At 38.6% G+C, this 22864-nt stretch overlaps 1 protein-coding gene and 1 pseudogene across 2 annotated transcripts; one reads left to right on the top strand and one right to left on the bottom strand.

Moving 5' to 3' along the window:
* Nucleotides 1-145: 145 nt before the first annotated feature.
* On the top strand, nt 146-8853 carry LOC149022955 (uncharacterized). The gene is made up of 5 exons (XM_089147737.1): nt 146-530; nt 585-718; nt 1454-1922; nt 2016-2189; nt 8612-8853. Exons 1-5 carry the CDS (start codon nt 146-148, stop codon nt 8851-8853), a joined length of 1404 nt encoding a protein of 467 aa, XP_089003863.1.
* A 2515-nt stretch (nt 8854-11368) lies between these two features.
* LOC149022954 (transcriptional corepressor LEUNIG_HOMOLOG-like) lies at nt 11369-21025 on the bottom strand (annotated as a pseudogene). Its single transcript, XR_016172488.1, has 10 exons — nt 19557-21025; nt 18245-18299; nt 17902-18132; nt 17498-17636; nt 17288-17397; nt 16645-16794; nt 12668-12823; nt 12455-12571; nt 12114-12311; nt 11369-11934 (listed from the first exon to the last, which is right to left on the bottom strand). The product of XR_016172488.1 is annotated as a transcriptional corepressor LEUNIG_HOMOLOG-like (transcript).
* Between the last annotated feature and the right edge of the window lie 1839 nt (nt 21026-22864).

The raw sequence follows: 22864 nt of genomic DNA, 5'->3' as shown, positions 1-22864 counted from the left end.
ACTTCTTCTCCTTCATGCTCTTCAATCCCCTGGAGAAGCTGATCCTTAGCTTGGGGAGGTAGATCATGATTCTAATTTCTCTAGGTTGCTGATCTGGTTTCAACCACCATGACTTTTTGAATAGTTTCCCATAGATGGCGCCAAAATGATGCGTCAAATTGTCCAACCACCAGAAGCCTACAAAACAAGAGTCAGATGTGAAAAGAACTTCCAAGAGTTGAAGAAGAGATTGACTAATGCACCGGTTTTGACTGTACCTGATAACTCTGGAGGATTGATGGTCTACACGGATGCATCAAAGATCGATCTTGGTTGTGTGTTAATGCAACATGGAAAAGTGGTAGCCTATGCATCACGGCAACTCAAGGATTATGAACACAACTATCCCACCCATGATCTTGAGTTGGCTGCGGTGGATTTTGCTTTGAAGATATGGCGCCACTACCTTTATGGAGAGAAGATAGCCATCTTCACCGACCATAAGAGCTTGAAATACTTTTTCACCCAGAAGGAGTTGAATATGAGACAACGTTGGTGGTTGGAGCTGGTAACGGACTATGATTGCGATATCTAGTACCATCCAGGTAAAGCAAATGTAGTGGCCGATGCCTTGAGTAGGAAGAGCACTCGAGGAGTGACTGATCTTAACGTTCTTAGTAAGCCGTTGTTGAACTCTATTGTGAGGTTTGAGTTGGAGATTGTATCGGAAGGTTCTGAGGTAATCCTTGCCGCATTGATAGCAAGGCCTACCCTAAGAGATAGGATCATTACCTTGCAGTCTTCAGATCCTTAGTTGCAAGAGAAGTTAGAGAAGATTTCTTCAGACCCTCAAGAGGTGATTGACTTTTCTTTGTCCTCCGATAATGCTCTAGTGTACAGAGGAAGAATATGTGTACCGGCGAATGAAGATCTTAGGAAAGAGATTTTGGGTGAAGCACATTACTCTGTGTTCACTATGCATCCCGATAGCACCAAGATGTACAAAGACTTGAAAGAGCACTATTGGTGGGTTGGTCTGAAAAGCGATGTTGAAGACTTTGTGGCCAAGTGTGGAACTTGCCAAAGGGTAAAAGCCGTTCGACAACCATCTGCAGGTCTTTTGCAACCACTTCATGTGCCAAGTTGAAAGTGGGAAGACATCACGATGGACTTCGTCACGAGTTTGCCTCGGACCAATAAAGGAAACGACACAGTGTGGGTAGTAGTGGACCAATTGACAAAATCGGCACATTTTAATCCTATGAAGATTACTTTCACCATGGACAAACTGGAAAGGTTATATGTGGATAACGTAGTGAGATTACATGGTGTGCCGGTAAGTATTGTGTTGGATCGTGATCCGAGATTTACTTCAAGATTTTGGAAGAGTCTGCAAAAAGCTTTGGGTACCCAGTTAAACTTGAGTACAGCTCATCATCCCCAAACGGATGGACAATCTGAAAGGACCATTCAGATCTTGGAGGACATGCTTCGTGCTTGTGTAGCTGACATGAGTGGAAGTTGGGATGAACACTTAGCATTGGTGGAGTTCGCTTACAACAACAGCTATCAGTCTACCATTGGCATGGCACCGTTCAAGGCTTTGTATGGATGGATATGTAGAACTCTCCTCTATTGGGATGAAGTTGGAGAACGAAGAGTTTTGGGTCCTGAGTTGATAGAAGCCAATGGAGCTATGGTTGACTTGATTAGAGAAAGAATCAAGGCAGCTCAATCTAGGCAGAAATCCTATGCAGATAAAAGGAGAACAGATCTGGAATTTCAAGTAGGCGAAAGGGCTTTTCTGAAGGTCTCACCAATGAGAGGTGTAATGAGGTTCAACATCAAGGGGAAGCTTAGTCCAAGATATATTTGTCCTTTTGAGATTTTAGAGAAGGTTGGACCAGTTGCTTATCGGTTGGCACTTCCGACATCTTTGGCAGGTGTACATAGTGTGTTCCATGTTTCAATGCTTCGTCAATGCATAGAGAACCCGGAACACCTATTACCACAAGAACCTGAAGGATTGAGTGCAGATTTGTCTTATGAAGAAGAGGCTGCAGAGATTTTGGACCGAATGGACAAGCAACTTCGGAATCGAACCATTCCTTTGGTGAAGATTAGGTGGAAGAATCACACAGTAGAAGAAGCTTCGTGGGAAAAGGAAGATGAAATGCGGGCAAAGTATCCTATCCTCTTTGGTGCCTCAGGTACGTCAATTTCGGGGATGAAATTTCTTTTAAGGGGGGAGGAATGTGAAATCCCCCAGATTTCTAACCCGTTAACCTATGGTTTCAGGACCGCGAACCCGGGCCTCGAGTCGGCAACAACTATGGACCATTCGAGTTGAGCCCGAAGGTTCGGAGGAGGACCAAATGATCATGGATGAACCTAGTGATGATTTGATAACTCTCATGGAGTTTAAAAGAAGAGAGAAGATTCATCACGATGGTGTTAAAAGGCGGTTTTGGCATGTTCGTAGATCGGCGATGGATAATCCAATTGAGACAAATAAGGTATGAAATCGAAGATCGTCGTAAGACCTATCCAACGAGTCAAAAATCACTGATTCCGAGTTCGTCTGGGGGTCCAACCATGGACGGAAAGTTGGGCCGGTTGGGTGAACCAACCCCCCACCCTATTTCCTATTTAGGGGCAAAAACGGAATTTCGGATTTTTAAACCCTATTTTATGTTTTAACTCATCCGTAGCTGCATTTTATTTTACAAGAATGACTTTGAGGCTGCGGGAAGAGGAGAAACGAAAGAGCGGGGGATTTCCATTCTTCCGGAGACATTCTGTGATTCGAATCTTCACGAAAACTTCAAGAAAGGTTAGTTTTCTTTAATCATTCTCTTACTCACAATTTTGTGAGTATTTTCTCTCCTTTCCTTTTGAGGAATCTTGAAAGGGAAGCGTGTTAGGTTGATTGCTTACTTCTCAATTTTTATTTTAATGTCCCTTTCTAGTATATGAGTTATTGGTGCAATCTCATGATAAGGGTTATTCATTTTGACTCTCTAGGTCACCCACGGGTGATTTATGAGAGCCAATTTGGGGCATTTTGATTTAAGTCAAATTGAATCAAATTGTGGACACCCTTGTGATATCTTTATTGCCAATTAATTTTTTCCCACAGTTTCGTTTCTTTTCGACTTCAATTAAAGACGAAATTATAACTTTTTGCTGATTTAGGTTAAAAGGGTGAGTTAGAACCTAGAGTTTTATTTAGGGTTGTTACGGGAATATTTTTAGATATTTTACTAAATCCAAATTAACTCTTATTTTTATTTTGTTAATCGTTTTGCATGATTAGGGTAAATTACCCAAAGGTTATTTCCTTGTGGGAAGAGAGTATTGATCCGTGGAGAAAATATCAAAGTAAAAGGTGAGGAATAACCAACCCATTATATTGAATTGATTGTTGTCATTTTATATCTTTTGTTAAATATGAATTGCCATAATTTATGTTTATCATTATTACTTATGATGTTGTTCATTGCTTTGAAATCTATTAATGTTGTTATGATATGGAATGTGAATGTATGTGAAGGGAGAAGAGAAATATTATTATTTCTTCTACCTTGTATTATCTGCTTGGGTTGTGGGTTCGCCCATCGCCCTAGTTATGTGATTGCTTAGTTGTGGTTGGGGAATGGGGAATTCCCTTTTGGCATTTCTGCCATAGGATACCAGAGGAGGCCGTATGGGACGCATTCCTATGGTGCCCTTGGCGCTTTCCCCAATTATTGGTTGACATATTTAGGGCATGTCTAGAAGTGTTGGGCTAGGTGACCTCTTGAGTACTACTACTCTTCTGGCAGGGGTATTGAAGCCAGTTAACCCGTGATGGTAGTGGTTGGGTCCTATATCGAGCAGGCCCACTATCATCATAGAGAGGTAGAGTTGCATATAATAGATAAGGGCTCATGGGCACTCAAGACCGGTGAAACGACCCGTGAGAGGACATGGAGATCATCCTGTCTATTATATGTGGATGACCACTGGGTTAAGGGATGTAATCCAACAGATGCCTCCCGTTGAGGATTACATTCATAGGTGGGAAGGTATTGAACCAACAGAGCATTAGGCGTGAGGGGAGATATCCGGACCATTGTAGTACGAGACTGTATGACCTTGCACTGGGCTTAGGTTTGTCCCTGACACGCGCCAGATCTTATACCAATGGTGATGTGAGAGAGTGGTGACTTAATTCCCAACCATGGCTCAATGAGACTTTACCCAACAGCCGCGGAGAACCCAACAAACGTGCTTGAGTGCCGTGAGGGAAGAGTGATTAGACTGCCCAAAGAAGACTGGTGTATGATTTAATGCGTGTCTACTTTAGAGACTACATTATAGAGTTAGGAACCTCATATCATCACTTTGCATTTGTTTATTTATATTATTAAATACATGTTTGTCTTATGAATGTTAACATGGAAATTGTATGAAGATATGATGTGATTGTGTTACCTCACTGAGTTCTATGAACTCATTCCCTTATTTTGTTGTTTCTTTAGACTGTTCTACAGGTCATGAGGACCCCTTTTTCATTGAGGATCCCTTATCAGGTGGTTATCAAGATGGTGAAATTGGAGAAGAAGTGGAGGCACATGACGCTTCCTGTTCCTGCCAAGACTGCTCTTATGGAGAGTCTTTTCCTTAGAATTTTTTAGATTATTTCCGCTGCAACGTTATACATTCTTTCTTTTCGTATAACTCTGATGTTTAGTTTTGAAAGGGAGTTTTGAATATTGTAATCATTTCTTTTCATTCTTGATTATTAAATACTTGAACTGATTTATCTCTAGTCCATTTAAATTTACTTTATCATGTATTGTATGGAATTGTCTCTGAACCTAGATCTTGCGGTGTATCACCCCCACGGGTATTCGGGTATGACCGGATCCGGCTGGGTAGGGTGTGACAGATGTGGGCCAAATCATTGGTTGGGAAGTCGCCTCCAATGGCTACGTCAATAAGAGCACCATTGAAAAGCTCTGAGTAGTTGCAAAGCTTAATTGAAGGATAGAATCACGGGAAAATGATTCAGTTACCTCCTTTTCGTATTAATCTTCAACTTATATAGAGTTTACTTGTAATCCCTGACCGTTGGATTAATCACTGAGTCTTATTTGTGACCGCTTGATCATAGGGTTTAGTTCCCAAATTTGAGTGATTGCATGTTCCTTTCCAGGCATGAATTCCTATCCCGAATCTGGTGGGATCATGATTCCTACCATAGCTGTTGAGTTCCTTAGCACTCAACAAAGTTTCGAGTTAATTCTTCATTTTGGTCCCAACCGGGATAAACCAACCGACCATGGTTCGACCCACTCTTCGTTCCGGCCCTGACCAAGATAAACCACATGACCATGGTTTGACCTGGTTGGCTTGCTATCATTGCTTTTACTTATTAGGCACCATTATGTTTGGCATCTCTGCGCCTACAGTGGGTTTGGGAATTGAAATCTTTTATCAAAGAAACTTGCTTCATTTTTGTTCTTTGCTTGTCGTTTTATAAATTGTTGAGTGGTATGTGTTCTATTTAATTTCCTGTGGATAAATTGGAGTGATAGAATTCCTTGTTTCTCCAAGGAGATAGAAGGTTATTCAAGGTTCAGGTCATCTGTTTCTAATTCAAGTGGGGTTTAGAAGAAATAACCACTACACTACAAATGGGTCCTTGGCTGATTAAAATGGCCTAATTGCTTTTCAAATATGGGATTCTAATGTTCCGATAGACCAAGTGCATTTCATGACACTTCAAATGGGTCCTGGTCGGTTCCATCCAAACACGGTTGCTACTCTTAGAGGTGGATTGGGGGAGTGAAGGAGGATGGGACAGGGATGGGGGAGACTGGGGAAGATTCAAAAAGGTGCGGTATGCCGAAGAGGAAGGGAGGGGTTGGGGTTGCTAGAGTCGAGGAAGGAGAGCTTAAAGGGAAGAGAGATAATATGATAAAGGGACAAGAGTAAAATGGTATTGTAAAATATATTTCTATAAGAAAGGGTAAACTTGGTATTTTCAATATCTGTTTAGTGATGATTTCATCATTTAACTTTAATACTTAACAGTAAGGGGGTATTTGTAATTGATTTTTTCTAGAGGTGGTAGATGTAAATGATTGTAAATTCAACAAGTCTATATGTAATTTACCCAAAAAATATATAGTAGAAGGGCGCGAGAGTGGACAATCTTCTACTATGGCCTCAAAATTACGTGCCCGGCAGCTCCAGCCCCATAGATAAGCTTTTATATATAGTAAAGTTTCATGTTTCACGTGGGTTTAAGTGATTTCTTTAAGCGAAATAATTTAAAGAAATATTTATGTCGGTCTCCTTAGTGAGGCCTAAAATCATGTTGGATAGACCATTAGCCTAATTTAAACTTTAAATGTAAAATGACCATAATAACCCCCCACCCAAAAAAAAAAAACATTTAATAAATGCAAGCTTGCTAAAATACCCTTATACCCTAATCTTGAAAACCGTATAGGAGGGGATTTTCTTCATTCACCTTGCCGGAAATCACCCACTCTCCACCCTTTCAAAAAAAAAAAAAAAAAACTGCCGATTATCTATTCTTGTGTTCCTTTGTTGAATGGCCTTTGCCTTCTATTACACTCCTCTACATCCTACTCACTCTAACGTGCAAGGATTTGAAGGAAAACAAATTAACAAAGCAAATTCCTAATGAAATTGGAGATTGTGTCTCCCCTAAATTTCCATAAGTTCCTCCTCAAAATCTTTTCTGGCCAAGTTTCCACATTTGGTGACCAGTGATTAAGCAAGAAGTGTGAGGAGGGAAACAAGAGAGAAACATGGGGAAAGAAGGGGGATTTAGTGTTGAATCGGCTATGTTCCTTCTTTTCCTTTTTAAGGGTGGTGAGTGATTTCAGGCACGGTGAATGGATTCCTCCTTCACCCAGCTATATGGTTTTTAATATTATGGTATTAGGGTATATTAGTAAAATTACATTTATTAAATTGCTTTGAGGGGTCTTATGGTCCTTCAACATTTAAAATTTGAATTAGGCAATCCAACAAGATTTCAGGCCTCACTATAAGGACCCACACGTAAATTTTTCTTTAAGTTATTTTAGAGAAAAAAAATAAATCAATGAAAAGCATGTGTACATGAAATTTTACTATATATGTAAGGAATTATATATGGGACCGGACACCTAAATTTGAGTCCAGAGTAGAAGACTATACACTTCTTACACCCTTCCACTACATATTTAGAAGAGGTATCCATTTCTAATAGTGATATGTGGACCAACATTGAAGCCCCACACAGGTAGATGATCCGGTGGGAAATCTGAACCCAACAAAACTACGGATTCTTCCCTTTTTTTTGGGTAATAAAGAGACCTTATTAGAATGAAAAGCCATGAGTACATGCTACATTTAAAACATCAAACAACATAAGCCAGCCTACACACTTCTATCGAATTCTTCCCCAAATAAAATAACATCTACATCACTGTAATTAAGTAAACTACCCAAATACCCTCGGCTATCATATGTGGCTAACTCGCCCACCTCAACTGTCCACTTGTTTATCTGTCTGAGCAACTTGGTAATTGGTAGACAAGGGAATGAATTGTATTCACCAACTCGTTTGCCTTTGAAATCTCTATCATTGTCTTCTTGATCTTTTCCTTTCTAGTCAAACCTATCACACTTGCTCCTTCTTCCTTTTGATTGCTAGAGGTGTCCTCTTTATGGCTCTTGGAAGATTTAACTCCTTTATTCTTGACTTTGAAACTTATAATTGGCCTCGATCACTTCTTCTACCATCGCAATCTGGTAGAAATGATTACATAGATTGACCAGATTGGCAAGCTTGTTCTAGGCCATCGAATCCCGGATTGATTTGTTCTTTCCTTGCTTCAAGGCTGGGAGGTTGTCTTCTACTTTCTCCTTCTTGATTCCACTCTAGAATTGGTCAATGAAAGCCCTCCCAAGCTCCTCAAAACTATAAATGGAGCCCATTCAAAAAAGTTGGGAAGGCATGACACTGATGGCATCTCCACCGCCCGCTATGACCATGACTAATTGAAAATGGCTGAAGCAAAGAGGATTTGAAGTCCTATCAAACATAGAAGATGTTGGAAGTTTAAAACCTGAAGGAAGGGGTTCTTCCATGATCTCGGGTGCAAATGGTTGTTGGTTTAGAATGGATTAAATGTCCTCTGGAACCCTTTCACCTAGATGCTTCAATTGCTCATCTAGGGCATCAAGACTTTTGTTGAGTTGTGAGTCTTCTCGACCTAATTTCATTGAGAAACTCATCCTAAGCTCTCATGCTCTAACTCATATGATGCATGGGTAATTGATTTCCCACCTTGAGCTTTGTGCCTCCTCCTTTCGTCTTTCTTCCTCTACTTGACTCCTTCTCCTTGTAGCCCTTTGGACCTAGGGGGAACGAGCACGGAGATCTCTTGGCACGGAACTCTAGTCCTCGGCATGTTGGTGTTAATATGGCCAAGTCTATTAAATTCGGAGCCTCTTTTACAAACTTGTTGATTTTGTTCATCCATCCTAGCTTCCTCCTCCCCTCTCTTGGCTCCGTTCAATCAGTAGTTCTTTGTGCTACTCTTTACATGTCTTGAGTTGCAAGCAAGGGATCTTGAGGTGATGGATCCTCGGTTCTTGGATGAACCACAAGGGGACAAGGGTTTCATAAAGAGGCCTAGCCAACTTGTAAAGCTATTGTTCAAAGAAGGCTTCCCATCTCCAACAGTTGCTTCTCCAGGGCTTGAAGGCGTTGCTCACTGCTTAAAGCTAGAAGGGAAAAGTTCTTGTACCTACAGGCACCAAATATTGCACCCAAATCTGACCCCTTCTATAAGCCATGGTTGAAGCTAGTTGTTTTAGCTTTCCAATAGAGAAGAGAGTGAGTGCGGGCTGACTCGAGTGGTCAGGCAGCTACCTCTGAAGGTTAAGTCAAATTCAAGAATAACACTGCCTCAGAATGGTGCTTTTAATTGTTCAAACTTAAAAGCTTAGAGGGAGTTGTGGGAGTAAATGAGGTAGGTTAGAGGTATTTAAAGTGAAAAAGACTCTTCATCACTATTGGATTGTCTAGGTGGTAGAGATTGCTTTGATCAAGATTACACATCACGAGAATGAAAGCTTCATCCTGTCCCATCAGAGGTTGACACTAGGCGTAGTAGCATAGGCCAGACAAGATAGCTTCCTTCCTTGTAAGGCAGACAAAATGGAGATTTGTGCCACTCAAGAAAGATGTAGAGGGAAATGTCTCATCAATATGTCCTTTGACAGATACAGATGAGAGAGGTTTCTTCGAGGGCGAAGCTTGGTTTTATGGAATCAAGCTGGTGGTTATGCGCAAGAGAAATTCCCTATCACATATGTCTAGAGCCCTCGACAAGGGCTTGCCAGGATTCAGTAACATGAAATTTACAATATTGTAAACCTTTTGGAAGGGCATTTTTTGGGTTTAGGCATAGCTTCTGAAATAACCACACTGTTGAATGATCAGAAGCTGCCCTGTGAACAATCATCGAAGGAAAATAAATAGTATGACTATAGAAACTTTTGTCAAGAAGAAGAATGGTATGACAATTCTTCCTAATGACTATAGAATTTCCTGTTAACTAGTAAACTTCCACATGCATATGCACTACAACACGAGTAGTCTTATAAGAGAGTATAGGAAACTATTAGACAGAGGAGGGGAGTAATACATCTCACATATATGGCATAGTAATTATTTTCTAAAAAAAAAAAAGGGTAATTACTTAGTTTTCAAGTTTGTGTGCAAAATTACTAATAGATCTCACAATACTCATATCCATCGAGTTTGAGCATGTAGTAAAACTTGTCAAAAATAAGTCGGGTCAGCTCTCAACCAAATAAACTCATCTCACGTAATACCCCTATATGACCATTAGTTATAAGGTTGTTGCATATGTATTATGAAAGTAAATAATATTTGAACTATATAATTGGAAATAGTGAATACAATTGAATTGAGTGAACACAAAGAAAATTTTAAAATTGTGATGTTTATTAAAAATTCTCATTACATGAGGCATTTTAAGAGTTTTTTTTTTCTTCTTTCTTCTGGTAATTTAAAATTAATTTGTTCATACATTATGCATGATTTTTTATGAAAAATTTTAAAAAACACCCTTAGATAATTGATAAAAAGCATAGACACTCCAAAACTATACCAAATTGGCACACTCCCTTTTTTCATTAGAAAGGTTAAAGGAAGTGAGGAATATACCATTAATGATATTATTCTATATCTTATAATATAAAATGGCAAATTGAAGAAGAAGAAAAGAGAAATTTAAGCAAAAGGGCAACATTATAAAGTCAATATTCAACGAAATAGGAATTATGAAATGGACTAACATTATAAAGTACACCATTGTGAACATTTAAGAGACATTTTGGGATGTCCTACCAAGTTGATATATTATTGGAGTGTCTATTCTTTTTCAATTATCTAAGGCCATTGACTAAGACGAAATTTAGAGATTTCAACATCGGACTTCAGGTCTCTATAGTCCATTGTTCGAACATTTAAGTTAGACATTTTTGGAATGGATGTCTAGATTTATCCTAAAAAATATTTAGTTGAATTACGGTTAAATCTTTAACGCTTTGTAGAGTGAAATCTATTCACCTTTTTGCCAATTACGTCTTAAGTGTAAAAATGTGTCTCTAGATTTCATGATTTAGGGATTCACACAACCAAACAGGAAAAAACCCCCAAGGAAAACAAAAAAAAAAAAAAAACAAAAAAAAAAAAAAAAAAAAAAAAAAAAAAAAAAAAAAAAAAAAACACTTCATATATAATGTCTCTAAAATACATTATATATGATTAAAAGAGTAATAAATAATTATACAAAATGCACATAGATCTCAGTATTTTTATTGTTGTTGTCCTTTTTTATTCTATGTATTTAGTTATATTTTAACAGAATAATTTTTCATTTTTTTAGAAGAATAAATTTGTCATAATAGAGACAATTGAAACACTACAAACTAATAAAAAAAAAATTTATAAAAAGAAAATCTCAAGTAAGGATTCGACATTGCTCTCAATATTGGGACATGTCCTATTGAAATAGAATCCAACTCCTGTCAAGCTATCCTGCTTCTTCTTCCATATTCGAAAGAACATTATTAATGACATTCATATCAAATGAAAAAAAAATCAAGTAATCAATTGGTATTCAAAGATATTCTGTGATTAAATGAAAACTGAAAATCCTACAAAAACCACCTCCAAATTAGAGGAATTTTGTCAAGCTAAAATGTTGGTAAGGCCAAATTAATTTTTTCTTCGTTCTGTTTTTCTATTGGGTCCTGCTGTCCTGCATGACCCTTTTCTTTCTACCAAAAAAAAAAAAACCTAGAAATATAACTACTTATTTTGAGTCCATGCTCTTATAATAATAATATGATTTACTTCCCCCGTTCATCATATTTAATATGTAGTTCCCACAAATCCAACCAGGCCAATCAAATGGTGCCGGGAAATACACTCAACGGTCCTAATGAAATGGTACACCGCAAGAGCTGAAGTACAAATAGTGATCACACAAATGTCCTTTTAATGCATAAATGGCAAGATAATGGTATTACGGAATACATTACATAAATGACTAGAAATACTTCCATAAATCCAAACCGCAGGCAATATTATAGCCTAATTACAATTTACAACTGCCCAGAAAATAATCACTTACCAGAACTAATTTCTCATCCCTTTCACCCATGCTACAAGCACAAACCTACCCATAAACCGAACAGACCAACTTACTTCCATAACTTAACAGATTTGTCATGACTTGCAGAAGCAACCAAGCCAGTGAGAGGTGATTGGGCCAATGCTGCAATCAAACCCTCATGTGCAGGAACCGTCATGCTCTTGTTCTCGGCCATGTTCCACAGTTCTAATGACTGCAAAATCAATACAGTTACAATTTTCACCCATAAGAAAAAGAAAAGAATAAACACACAGAGTAGTCAGCAATCTCTAAAGCCTCCACTATATATCCAACCCTTTTCACAGTTTCTAAATTTGTATATTCACATAGAAATACTGGACTAGGTGCAGGACCATAATGGAAAAGAATTACCTGGTAGCCTCCAATCACCAAGAGTGTCGAATAACTTGGATGGAACACACAGGAGTGGAATTTGTTCCCATTGGAGCGAAGCTCATGTATGCAATCCCCTGAAGCCATAGACCAGACCCTCACACAATCCTGGCATACAGATATCAAATAATCTCCATTTGTATCCCAGCAAATTGAGTCGACCTCTTTCGAATGCCCCTGAGCAGAAACATATACGAGTCATATGATAATACTACCACATGGGATGTGTACCCTAATCTTATGTAAAAATGACAAGCAGCTTTCATAGGCCTCTCTGGAGTCCTAATGAAGACTGAACAGTGAACACACATAAAAAATACCTGTAAGGTAAGTGTCGGCCGATCGGTTTCAACATCAATAATGGACACAATGTTATCAGCTGCTGCTGCCAGTACCTGCCCAATTCTAGGTTGAAACCTTACCTGTGCTATACCTCCCTATTTCACAAGATAACAGAACTGTGAGGAACAAGAAAAGACTTAAAAAGAGCCCTAAATTCAAAGGAAAAGTGGTATGAAGGTTTAAGAAAAAACCTTAGAAACTCTTGTACATGAATATTGACTGGCATTCCAATATCGGATTTCACCATCACCATCGCAAGAGCACAAAATGTCTGTTTTCTTAGGGTGGAAATCTAGCGACATCACATAGGAACTATGCCCAGTATATGTGTGTAAGGAATAGCTAGGCTGCCAAAAGAAAAAAATGAACCACCATAACCATATATTCAAAAATAAATAAATAAATAATGATGGATTATATTACTAATACAAACAGTACAATGTGACACCAAAGGGTTGAAATGGAGTCCATTGTTTGGGATACACTTCATAAAAGACTTGTTACAACACAAAGAAAATAAATGTCATAAAGTGACAACTAGATCTCATGGTGTTAAATGACTGTTACTTGTACGTCCAAAGTCTAAATGTAAATGTAACCTCATCTACTTATGTGAAGCTTCTATCAGGCGATGCAAATGGAATTGAAATATTTGTATATCATGCGCAACTCAATGCACCAGGCTGCCACTATCACATGGCCAGCAGAAAGGGGAGGGCACATGCACAACCATGCTTGTATGTGTAATAGATGATAAACCAAATTTTCGGTTCAATGCAGAAAGGCATACAATACAATGAGTTTGCTGAAGATCTTCTACCTCCATCCTCTCTACAAGTACATACATGATACATCATCCCCAACCCTACCTTCTCCCTCCCTCTTTACCCTTGCAGCCTTCTTCTTCCCCTTCCCTTCCTCTTCCCCTTGTGCCAACCTGAAATTTCCCCAACTCTAGGAACCCTCCAGCTCCCTATTTCCTTCCCCACAAACCTGCCCCCTTCTAGAAGAGCCATTGCCCCTTCAAACTCAACCTTCGACCCTAAACACCACCCTAAACCCTAGAATCACATACCCCAGCCTCCATCAAAAACCTAACCCTAGCACTGAATCTGAACTTGCAAAACAGCAATTACAGATTTAGTTTCAGTCCAAATTCCTATCATCAGCCCACTAAAAACCCTACAATCTGAAATCCATCTTTTTCCCCTAAAACCCTAATAGGATATCTCCAAATCCCTCCCCTTTTAGGATCATCGTCCCCGCACCTTCGGTAGCACTCATCTCCAAGTAGCAGCCCTAATCTTCCCCCCTAAAGACCTAAAAATTGAAACCCTAATTCTCCAAAACCCTAACCCAAGGAATTTTGAATCTGAAACTGAAAACAATCAGGATCAAATTTAAGATCAAGCACCCTTACCCCATCCCCATCTGGCCAAACCTTATATACCCTTCCGTTCAACCCTAAAACCCCCTAAATCCCTAAAAGCCCCAACCGCAGGGTCTAGAAACCCTAATTTTCTGCAGGTTTCTTAGTAGATTCTGGATATCGGACCTCATCCTTCAGGAGTCTACCATCACATCACTATATCAGCAAGAAAATAGTATGTCATATGTGCCTCCAATTTTGTAGCCGATTTGAAAATTGACCCACTCCAACAAATTTTGGTGGCTACCTGAATGATGACACAACCTACACCACTTGGACTTCACCCATTTGGAGTATTATTTATATGCCTCACCATTCCCTTATGAAGCATTGCCAAACTTGGGGTTTTCAACTTAGAGTATTGGTTGTTAACACATTGGTGCATGGTTGTCAAAGCATCTGCCTAGGCGGTTTTCCAACCACCTTGTTTTGAACCGCTTAACTGACGTGTTGTGTATTTTACCGCTTTTTCGCCTAGGCGCTACCACTTTGTAGCATTGTGCGCCTTATTGCCGCCTTGACACTAAAGCTATCATTTTTTTGATATTTTGTACATAATATTTTTTTGGGTAATTTTCATTTGGACCCCCGAGGTTTGGTCCAGGCCACTTTTAGTCCAGTTTAAATTTCATTTTGCATATGACTCCCCTGTGGTTTCAAAAAATATTAAATAAGGACAAGTTAAATAAAAAACAATTAGTTTAATAAATTTTGTGACGAAAATACCCTTCTGTCCCTTGAATTTTTTTATTATTTTAATTTTAATATACTAAAATAGGTATTATAAAATAGATAAATAACAAATATTCATCGGATTCGTAATCCGATCGAAATACGTTCGCCATCGACTAGGTGGATTTGGAGATCACCGTACCTGTTGATACTTTTTTCCTTCGTCAAGCTTCTTCTTCATCAACAAGTATGAAGGAATGGCTATCTAGATCGTGCTTGGACATGAGGCGAAGTTCACAGAGAGCTGAGATTATGGTTTCCTCTGAAGCCAAAGTCAGTCTCTTCACCAGAGATTGAGCCGTTCTCTGCTTCACTTCCATTAAAGCTCCTTCATAGATTCAATTCTTATGAAGAACCAGAGGTTTGAAACTGAGAAAATTGAGATTCTATGTTCAAACTTCGAAAACAACCTGAAAACAGCAAAACCATCTATCTACGAGAATCTCTCTGCAATCCCTAATTGGAGCTTTTGAGGGAGGAGGAGAGTCAAGAGACGCCAAGATTATTGAATTCAAACTGCCGAAGAGATGACGATGACAAGCCTCCGGTTGTGATTTGCGTGTAGGCTAAAACAAATCCGATCAAACTATTTGAACAATAATTGGAAGTGTGAAACAAGAAAGAGCTAATAAAGTAGAAGACAATAGAGATGATTTAGAAAATGGGTTTTGCCATGAGATTTGACAAATGGAAGATCTACTCATCTACCAGCAATAAAAAGATCTACCTCTTCTAGAGGTGGTGTTGCCGAAGAAGAAGCTTGAAGAAGGAAAAAGTATCAACAGGTACGGCAATCTCCAAATCCACTTGGTCGACAACGAATGGATCGGATTAGGAATCCAATGAATATTTATTATTTATTTATTTTATAATACTTATTTTAGTATATTAAAATTAAAATAAAATAAAAATTCCAAAAGACATAAGGGTATTTTTGTCACAAAATTTATTAAACTAATAGTTTTTATTTAACTTGTCCTTATTTAATATTTTTTGAAACTACAGGGGAGCCACATGCAAAAGGAAACTTAAACTGGACTAAAAGTGACCTGGACCAAACCTCAGGGGATCCAGATGAAAATTACCCCATTTTTTTTCTTAATTTTTATTTTTTATATAAAAAATTATTCTACAAAGCCGCATATAAATTTAATGGTTAGTCATTTTGGAATTGAGGCCCAAACTGCAAAGGAACTCTAAAGACCCCCATGTCTATCTGCAATAGAATGTGAAGCATGAGCCCTACTCAACATCGAGAATCAATAAATCATTAAATGGACAATGACTTGGAAATTGGAATAATGATATCTATTTTTTTGAATGAATGTGATTATTGAATGTTTGTTTAACTTATTATAGAAAGTTGTTGTATTGAAAATTTTTGACCCAACTGCTTCGGTCGCCTTATTGCCACCTAAACTGCTTCGTCGCCTAGGCGGAGCCCCAACCGCTTTGGTCACTTTGCCACTTTGACAACCATGCATTGGCGGTTTGAGAAATCTCCATTATAATCTCCTTCCTTTACATAGTGGAAACTTCCTCAGCATCACCCATGGACGTATCACATTGTGTTTGTGTGTGAACCATATCAATCTTTGAATTGTCTTTGATCTGTTTTCCATCTGTTTGTAACTTCTTAGGTATTCGTTCTAACATAACTCAATAATGAAGACAATGCATGTGAAATTCAAGATATTTTGGTTGCAAACCAGTATCATTGCTATATGTTGAACCTGTTTCAGAACTTCAACACCATGAAATGAACAGACAAAAAAAAAAAAACTGGCAATTACCTTATAAAAAACAACCTTAGAGTGGCAAACAAAAAGATTCACAAACCATCAAACAAATAAAACTTAAACAGAACCCAGGGGAAACTAAGAGGACATCAGATCAGAAAGTCTAAAAGGTGCAAAAGGAAGGAGATTTACAAAAAAAATCAACTAAAATGCCGAGAATGAAAGTATCTTACAAGGGCGGCAGGATGATAAAGATGGAATATATTACCTCTGCTGCATCCCAAAGTCGCACAGTTCTATCAAATGAAGATGTTGCCAGATGAGTTGAATTTGGTCTAAAACGAATATCTGTTATTATTGTTGTATGCTCCTCCGGAGTGCTCTCAGTTTGGAATGTGTCCACATTCCAAAGAACAGCCTACTGACATGAAACACAAATTAGTATGTGGATATATCTCTCCTTGTCTTCGGGAGGAGGAATAATATAGGTGAATATGGATCAAGCTCCTCTACTTCCTCAGCTTGTGTGCCATTACATGCTCATGGGCTGTCAGAGCACCATATCAGCAGAGATGCCGATACAGTGGTCAGCACCTGGCCTCCATTTCAAAATTTCAATTTTGGCACTCAAATATGGAGGTTAACTGCCAAACACTGGACCAGCATCTGTGCTAACCTGGCGCATCACAGTGAAAGTAGAGGAGCTCGATCCAGTGAACATCCAACAGAAAGTTCCCAGATGGAACCCAACCAATGGTTCTGAAATGCAGCAGTGTGTGAATACGAATCACCAACAACTTTGACAGTTCAATTAAAACCAATGAATGTCAAATTCAAGAAATACTGCCTCTCCAACTATAAACAAACTCTAGAAATGTTGGTCAGTCATTACATATGATATTATGCACTACCTTCTTCTCATGCCCAGCACTAGCCAGTATTTTTCCATCTGATGAGAAATGACAACAGACAACTTTGCTACTGCTTGCACGCATGCAACCAACTTCGTTGAAGCTAAAACCTAAGGAAGAATTCAACCATTATTGAAGTACATGGGAATAAATACCATAGATGATACATACAGCGCTACATCACAAATCATAAACAAGACCCTGCATTACCCTTGGAAGACTCTGTATTGTGCTCAGTTGGACTTTGTTCTGATGCACCAAATAAGTCCCTCCCATCTCCCTTATCATGTGAAATAAATGAATCCACATGATCATCCAACGAAACATCTCCAAAATGTTCAATATCTTCCTGTAATATGGAATGGAGTGAGCAGATATCTATCTGAAAATGATTCAGAGTCTCTTCTAGGCAATAACTTAGAAATGCCAAATGCTAAATAGGGATACAAACTGTCAGAACAGAGACTCCAAAAGACAACCAGTACTTGATTCTAACTTTCAGATCAAATAGATTGACATTTTCCCCCAGTTAACTTGATTGGGAATGCTGCCATGCTTTTAAAGATATACAATATTTTTAAAACAACTAGAAACAGAAATCATGCAAGATATACCAGTTGATTTGATGATGATGCAAGGCCACCTGTCCCATCTGGATTATACATCAACATACTTTTTGGCAAGCTGTTAACATGTGGGAGATTACCAGCCATAGCCACTGCGTCACCAGGTGTATGAGTTGACGGAGTAGATGTTGGGAGTGAGGAGAGGGACCCAATGTATTCCCTGTACCAGTACAATTAGCAGCTCCAGAAGAAGTTGGTTGTTTCCTTTTTTCTGTTGTTCTGTTATATGAAAAACCACAACAGGGATTAATGTAACCGACTGCCTTTTTTCTTTAATGCAAGATGATGCTTGGTTAAGGTAAACAGCCTCCTATCAATACACAAATACAACCTGCTGCAGCTGCTGTTGTTGTAGTTGATCCTGCTGTTGCTGAGATGAAGATTGCTGCATCGGGGCCATTTTCATCAGTTCAAAACCTTCAAAAATCAGAAATTACAAAGCAATGTACCATACACACCAACTAAAAGTACTTAACCATCATCATCATTTAGGGTTAATCAAATACTCTGTGTAATGGTAAATACTAATTAGTTCCTCTAAAATTTGAGTCCAATTGAAGATTTGTTTATGCAGCAAGATCTTGTGAACTGCTGTAAGGTATTGACAGAAAAAACTTGTCACAGCCTGCAAGTGCCAGAGTTTCTAGACAAAAAAAGAGGCCATATTTTGATGTTACAGGACTTGCCAACTCAAAGATCCAAATCAATACATTACTGTCAACTGTGGACCCGAGGCAGCATTCAATGTTCATTGATTGCCTATTGCCGTCCAACTCTGTTGCAACTCGATCGGGTGGTGTTCGTTAAATTACAATCATCTGCCCAAGACAAATTACTAGTTCATTCTAGCACCAAACATATGCTGCAAACATCCATTACAAGTTTACAATTAAAAAATTAACATTTAAATCCAAAACCAATAATGATTCTAGGAAGCACAGCCCAATGTACATAGGAGAGAAACAAAACCCGTCAAACACAAGCAAATATTAGAAAGAGAAGAATGTCAACAGAGCAACACTATCAGATTCAAGACCAAAAGGAAGAGCACGCTGCATTGAGCGATCAGCCTTTCCAATTCTTCCTTATACGCAGATGAATGGCCACAAAAACACAGAGAGGGAGCTTGCAAGAGACTGAGCGCCCAATTAAGGATTGTGGTGTAACAGAAATATAAACGACTTAAAAAATCCAAAAGAAAAAAAGACACAAAGTTATACCCAGTGAATGAAGTTCCCACCGCTGTGGGGTCTGGGAAGGGTCATAACACATGCAAGCTTTACCCATGCTTTATGGAGAGGTTGTTTTCCAACTCAAACCAATGACTACTAGGTCAAAATGGAGCAACCTTACCACTCGTGCCAACGTTCCACTTCTAGAAAGACCAAAATAAAAAAAGTAAAGGAAAACAAATGAAAATTATATAACCCCAAAGTTATATAAATAATAGAGGTTTTATGAACTAAGATGATAGCTAACAAAATATGAATGGTTCCATGGTAAAATAAGGCCCCTTTGGTTTTGATTCAGTTAGCATTTATTATTGAGAATATAGTAGCATGACTCCCCCTCAAGCTGGGAAATATATGTTATTCCTGCCCAGCTTGTTACAAATGTAATCAAACTTTGCACTCCCCAATTCCATGGTGAATAGATCTGCTAATTTCTCCCCCTTATGGACACGGCTAGGAGATATCAATCCTTGCTGTAGCTTCAATCGAACAAAATGATAGTCAACTTCAATATACTTTGTACGCACATGAACCACAGGGTTTGACGCTACGTGAATAGCCTGGTTATCACAATTCATACCATAGAATCAATAAAACCAAGTTCATTGAGCAGATGTCTAATCCACATCATTCACAAGTAACATGTGCCATTACTCATTACTCAAACTCTACACTTGACTGAGCAATCACAAATTGCTTCTTGCTTTTCAATGACACACTAGATTTCCTCCAACAAAAGAACAATAACCTTTGATAGACCTTCTATCAACTGGAGAACCTGCTCAATTGAATCTGAGAATCCTTCCACCTATGGCCATGACTAGTATATGGTTACCCCACGTCCAAAAGCACTTTTGAGATACCTCAAAACCTCACAGCACCCCCACCCCAATGGGCTGTCCTAAGAGTAGACATGAAGTGACTTACAAGTTACAACACCGACAGGAAAAGGCAATGCCACAACCATGCAGCAATTAAACACCAACAAGCTCAAAGTGATGTAACCCAGGGTCTGTGCCAATCTTCAGGATCCTCTCTAATTGAACCAGCAGCAAAATAGGGTCTAAACCCTTGCTGTTTGGTTGAAATCTCAGTGAACAGAAGTTGCTTATACACCAAACACCGTGCAGATAAGCTAATCTGAAGCCCGAGTTATAGGGTTAAGTTTAGGGTAATGTAGGGTTAGCTAATCTATGTCTGGAGTAGATGGAAATATTGTGTTCTTTATTGAACTATAATGCAAAAGTCTAACAAGTTAGGATTTGTATGTTTTGGGGATTATAGGTTTGAGTATGAGATGATTCAAGGGTTCAATTAGGCTAGAGTTTATTTTATTTTATTTTTTATTATTTAATTATTTAATTATTTTTTTTTTTTTGAGGTAGATGGTTTGGATTAACTCTGCCTTTATTGTTCTGTAATTTCAGAATTAATCCCTAAGGTTAAGGTTCAGAAAATAAGTCTCCTAGTTGTGTTAGGACTCTTAGGTGTTGGATAGGGTTAGAGTTTAGAGGGACAGTAAAGAAGGTGTAGGTGAAGTCAATCCTAAAAGGGTTTAGGAATTGGTTGAAGGGTTTGGGAGTTATGAGAGTTTCAGTGAAACTAGGGTAAGGGTTTCTAGAGGAAGAAGATGAATTGCAGAAAATTATAAACTACTTGGGATGAAATTCTATTGATGAAGATGGTAGTAGGGATGATGCTAGTGGAGGGGTGCGATCCTAATGGAGGGTTTTGAGGTGAGAGGGGTTAGGGTATGGAAAGGTTCTAAAGAGGCGGAGGATTGTTGCTGCCGTAGGGAAGGAAGGTGGATCGGGGTAACTTGCGCCTAGGGCTTGGGGAGGGAATAGGGGAGGGGAGGGGAAGGGGAAGGGTAGGGCAGGCTGCTTACTTGGTTTGGGATGATTCCCCTTGAAGATCTTCAAACTCCAGAGTGATTTCAGGGCTGCACCTGCACAAGCTTTGAAGACGGTGGACAGAATTGAAATTGCAGAAAATAAGAACTCTCAAAACCCAGCTCATAGGCCTTGCTTTTCCAAGTCTTCCACCAATGCTGACTTGGATTTTGCTTGGGTCCAGCCCATCCCAACCACGGCTGGTTTGATTATAATATTAAAAAATTCAAAACAACTGTTAAACATGTAGTTCCTTCTGACAGTTCAGTCCAACACAAACCAGTGGTTCGAGTTGGGCAGTGTGACTCAAATTGAGATGGATACGTTTTATACCTGATTCAAATATGTATATACGATTTCAAAAACCAGCGGTTCAAAATGATTTTTCAAAATCTTTTAAAAAAAACACAAAACAGAACCTATAAGAGACCGAACCTCATTTCGTGATTTTGATTTTAATAGCTCTAATGCATCTTGGAGAAGAAGAAGCAGCAGCAACAGGTTGAACAAGAATCCAACTCATTCTAGCGTATTTCTTTGCTACAACTGATTTCGGTCGAAGCTCGCATCTTGGAGAAGAAGAAGAAGCAGCAGCTTGAATAAGAATCCAAATCGTTCCAACATTTTTCGTGTTACACATGATTTTGCTTGAATCTTGCATCTTGGAGAAGAAGAGGCAGTAGCAGGTTGAAGAAGAAAACGCCCTAGTTGAGAATTGGTTTCATCTTCCGTTTGAGCACAACCCAAGTTGGGGTTCCAAGGGTTGTGAAGAACAAGTGATTCCAATGGTCGTGAAGAACAACTGAAGGTAATAACCAACTCCTAAAACTCTTGTAAGTTGCAGCTATTATGCAATGTTGTTTTGGGTTTTATTTCGTGATCATCACATTACCCCCTGATTTTGTTGTTGATTTAAGCTGAAAAATGTTCCGCAATAAGTTGCAAGCAAACCCTAAATAGCTTATAATTTAGTTGAAAATATCGCACCTAGTTAGTGTTGTGAATAGCATGTTTAGGAAAAGATGTATTCTCTTTCCACTTATTTGAATGCCTTATAGTTAGAGTGCTACTGTAATTGTTTGTCATTTTTTACTCAAAATGGAATCAATGAAGGTTGAGCTCCCTATTCATTTTTTACTGTGAAGTTTGTCATTTCCCTATTTCATATTTAATTTCAATTTATTACTCCTACTTAGATAATGGAGCAAAGTAGGTTGTACATCACAACAGTATTCAATTTTGAATAAAGGTTGATCATAGAACTCAGTTTCTGAACCATGAAATGAATATGAAATAGGAAAAATGATAGATAAAATGAAGAAACATGAGCTAGAGCTCTCACCAAGACCTGTGTTATTCTGTCACTAATCAATAGGGCATTAGAATTCCACCATTGGCGCTCACAATAAATGCAAACAAAGCCTGTCTTTTCTTCTTTTTTCCTCCTTTTTTAAATCTCAAATTGTGGGGTTTATTATGCAACCCCTTTTTTTTCCAAGTAACGGCCAAGGTACTTGACCAAATGATGGGCCAATAGGTCTGGCTTGTTGGCTAGCTAAAAGGATTTTTCTTACCCTACCTCCTTAATCTAACATCACACCGTAATTGAAATCAAGAACTCCCAACATCCACCTATAACTCTAACCCTGTCTAAAAGGACACCCCAACTAACTCTAATTAAGTTCACTGCAAAATAGATTGTAATTCTCTCAGTCTAACTGTCGTAACATAATTAGAAATCAGTATGTAGGGTTGTTTCCTACCTGAAAAATACGACTAGATATTGACATGTATTGTTGCTTCCTTCCAGATAAATTAATTTCTACT

This window comes from Hakea prostrata, chromosome 3, assembly GCF_041222555.1.
Source record: "Hakea prostrata isolate BN-2017 chromosome 3, UWA_Hpros_2, whole genome shotgun sequence".
Taxonomy (NCBI): Eukaryota; Viridiplantae; Streptophyta; class Magnoliopsida; order Proteales; family Proteaceae; genus Hakea; species Hakea prostrata.
Note: the sequence above shows the minus strand (reverse complement) of the source record. Positions and strands in the feature narration are given on the sequence as shown.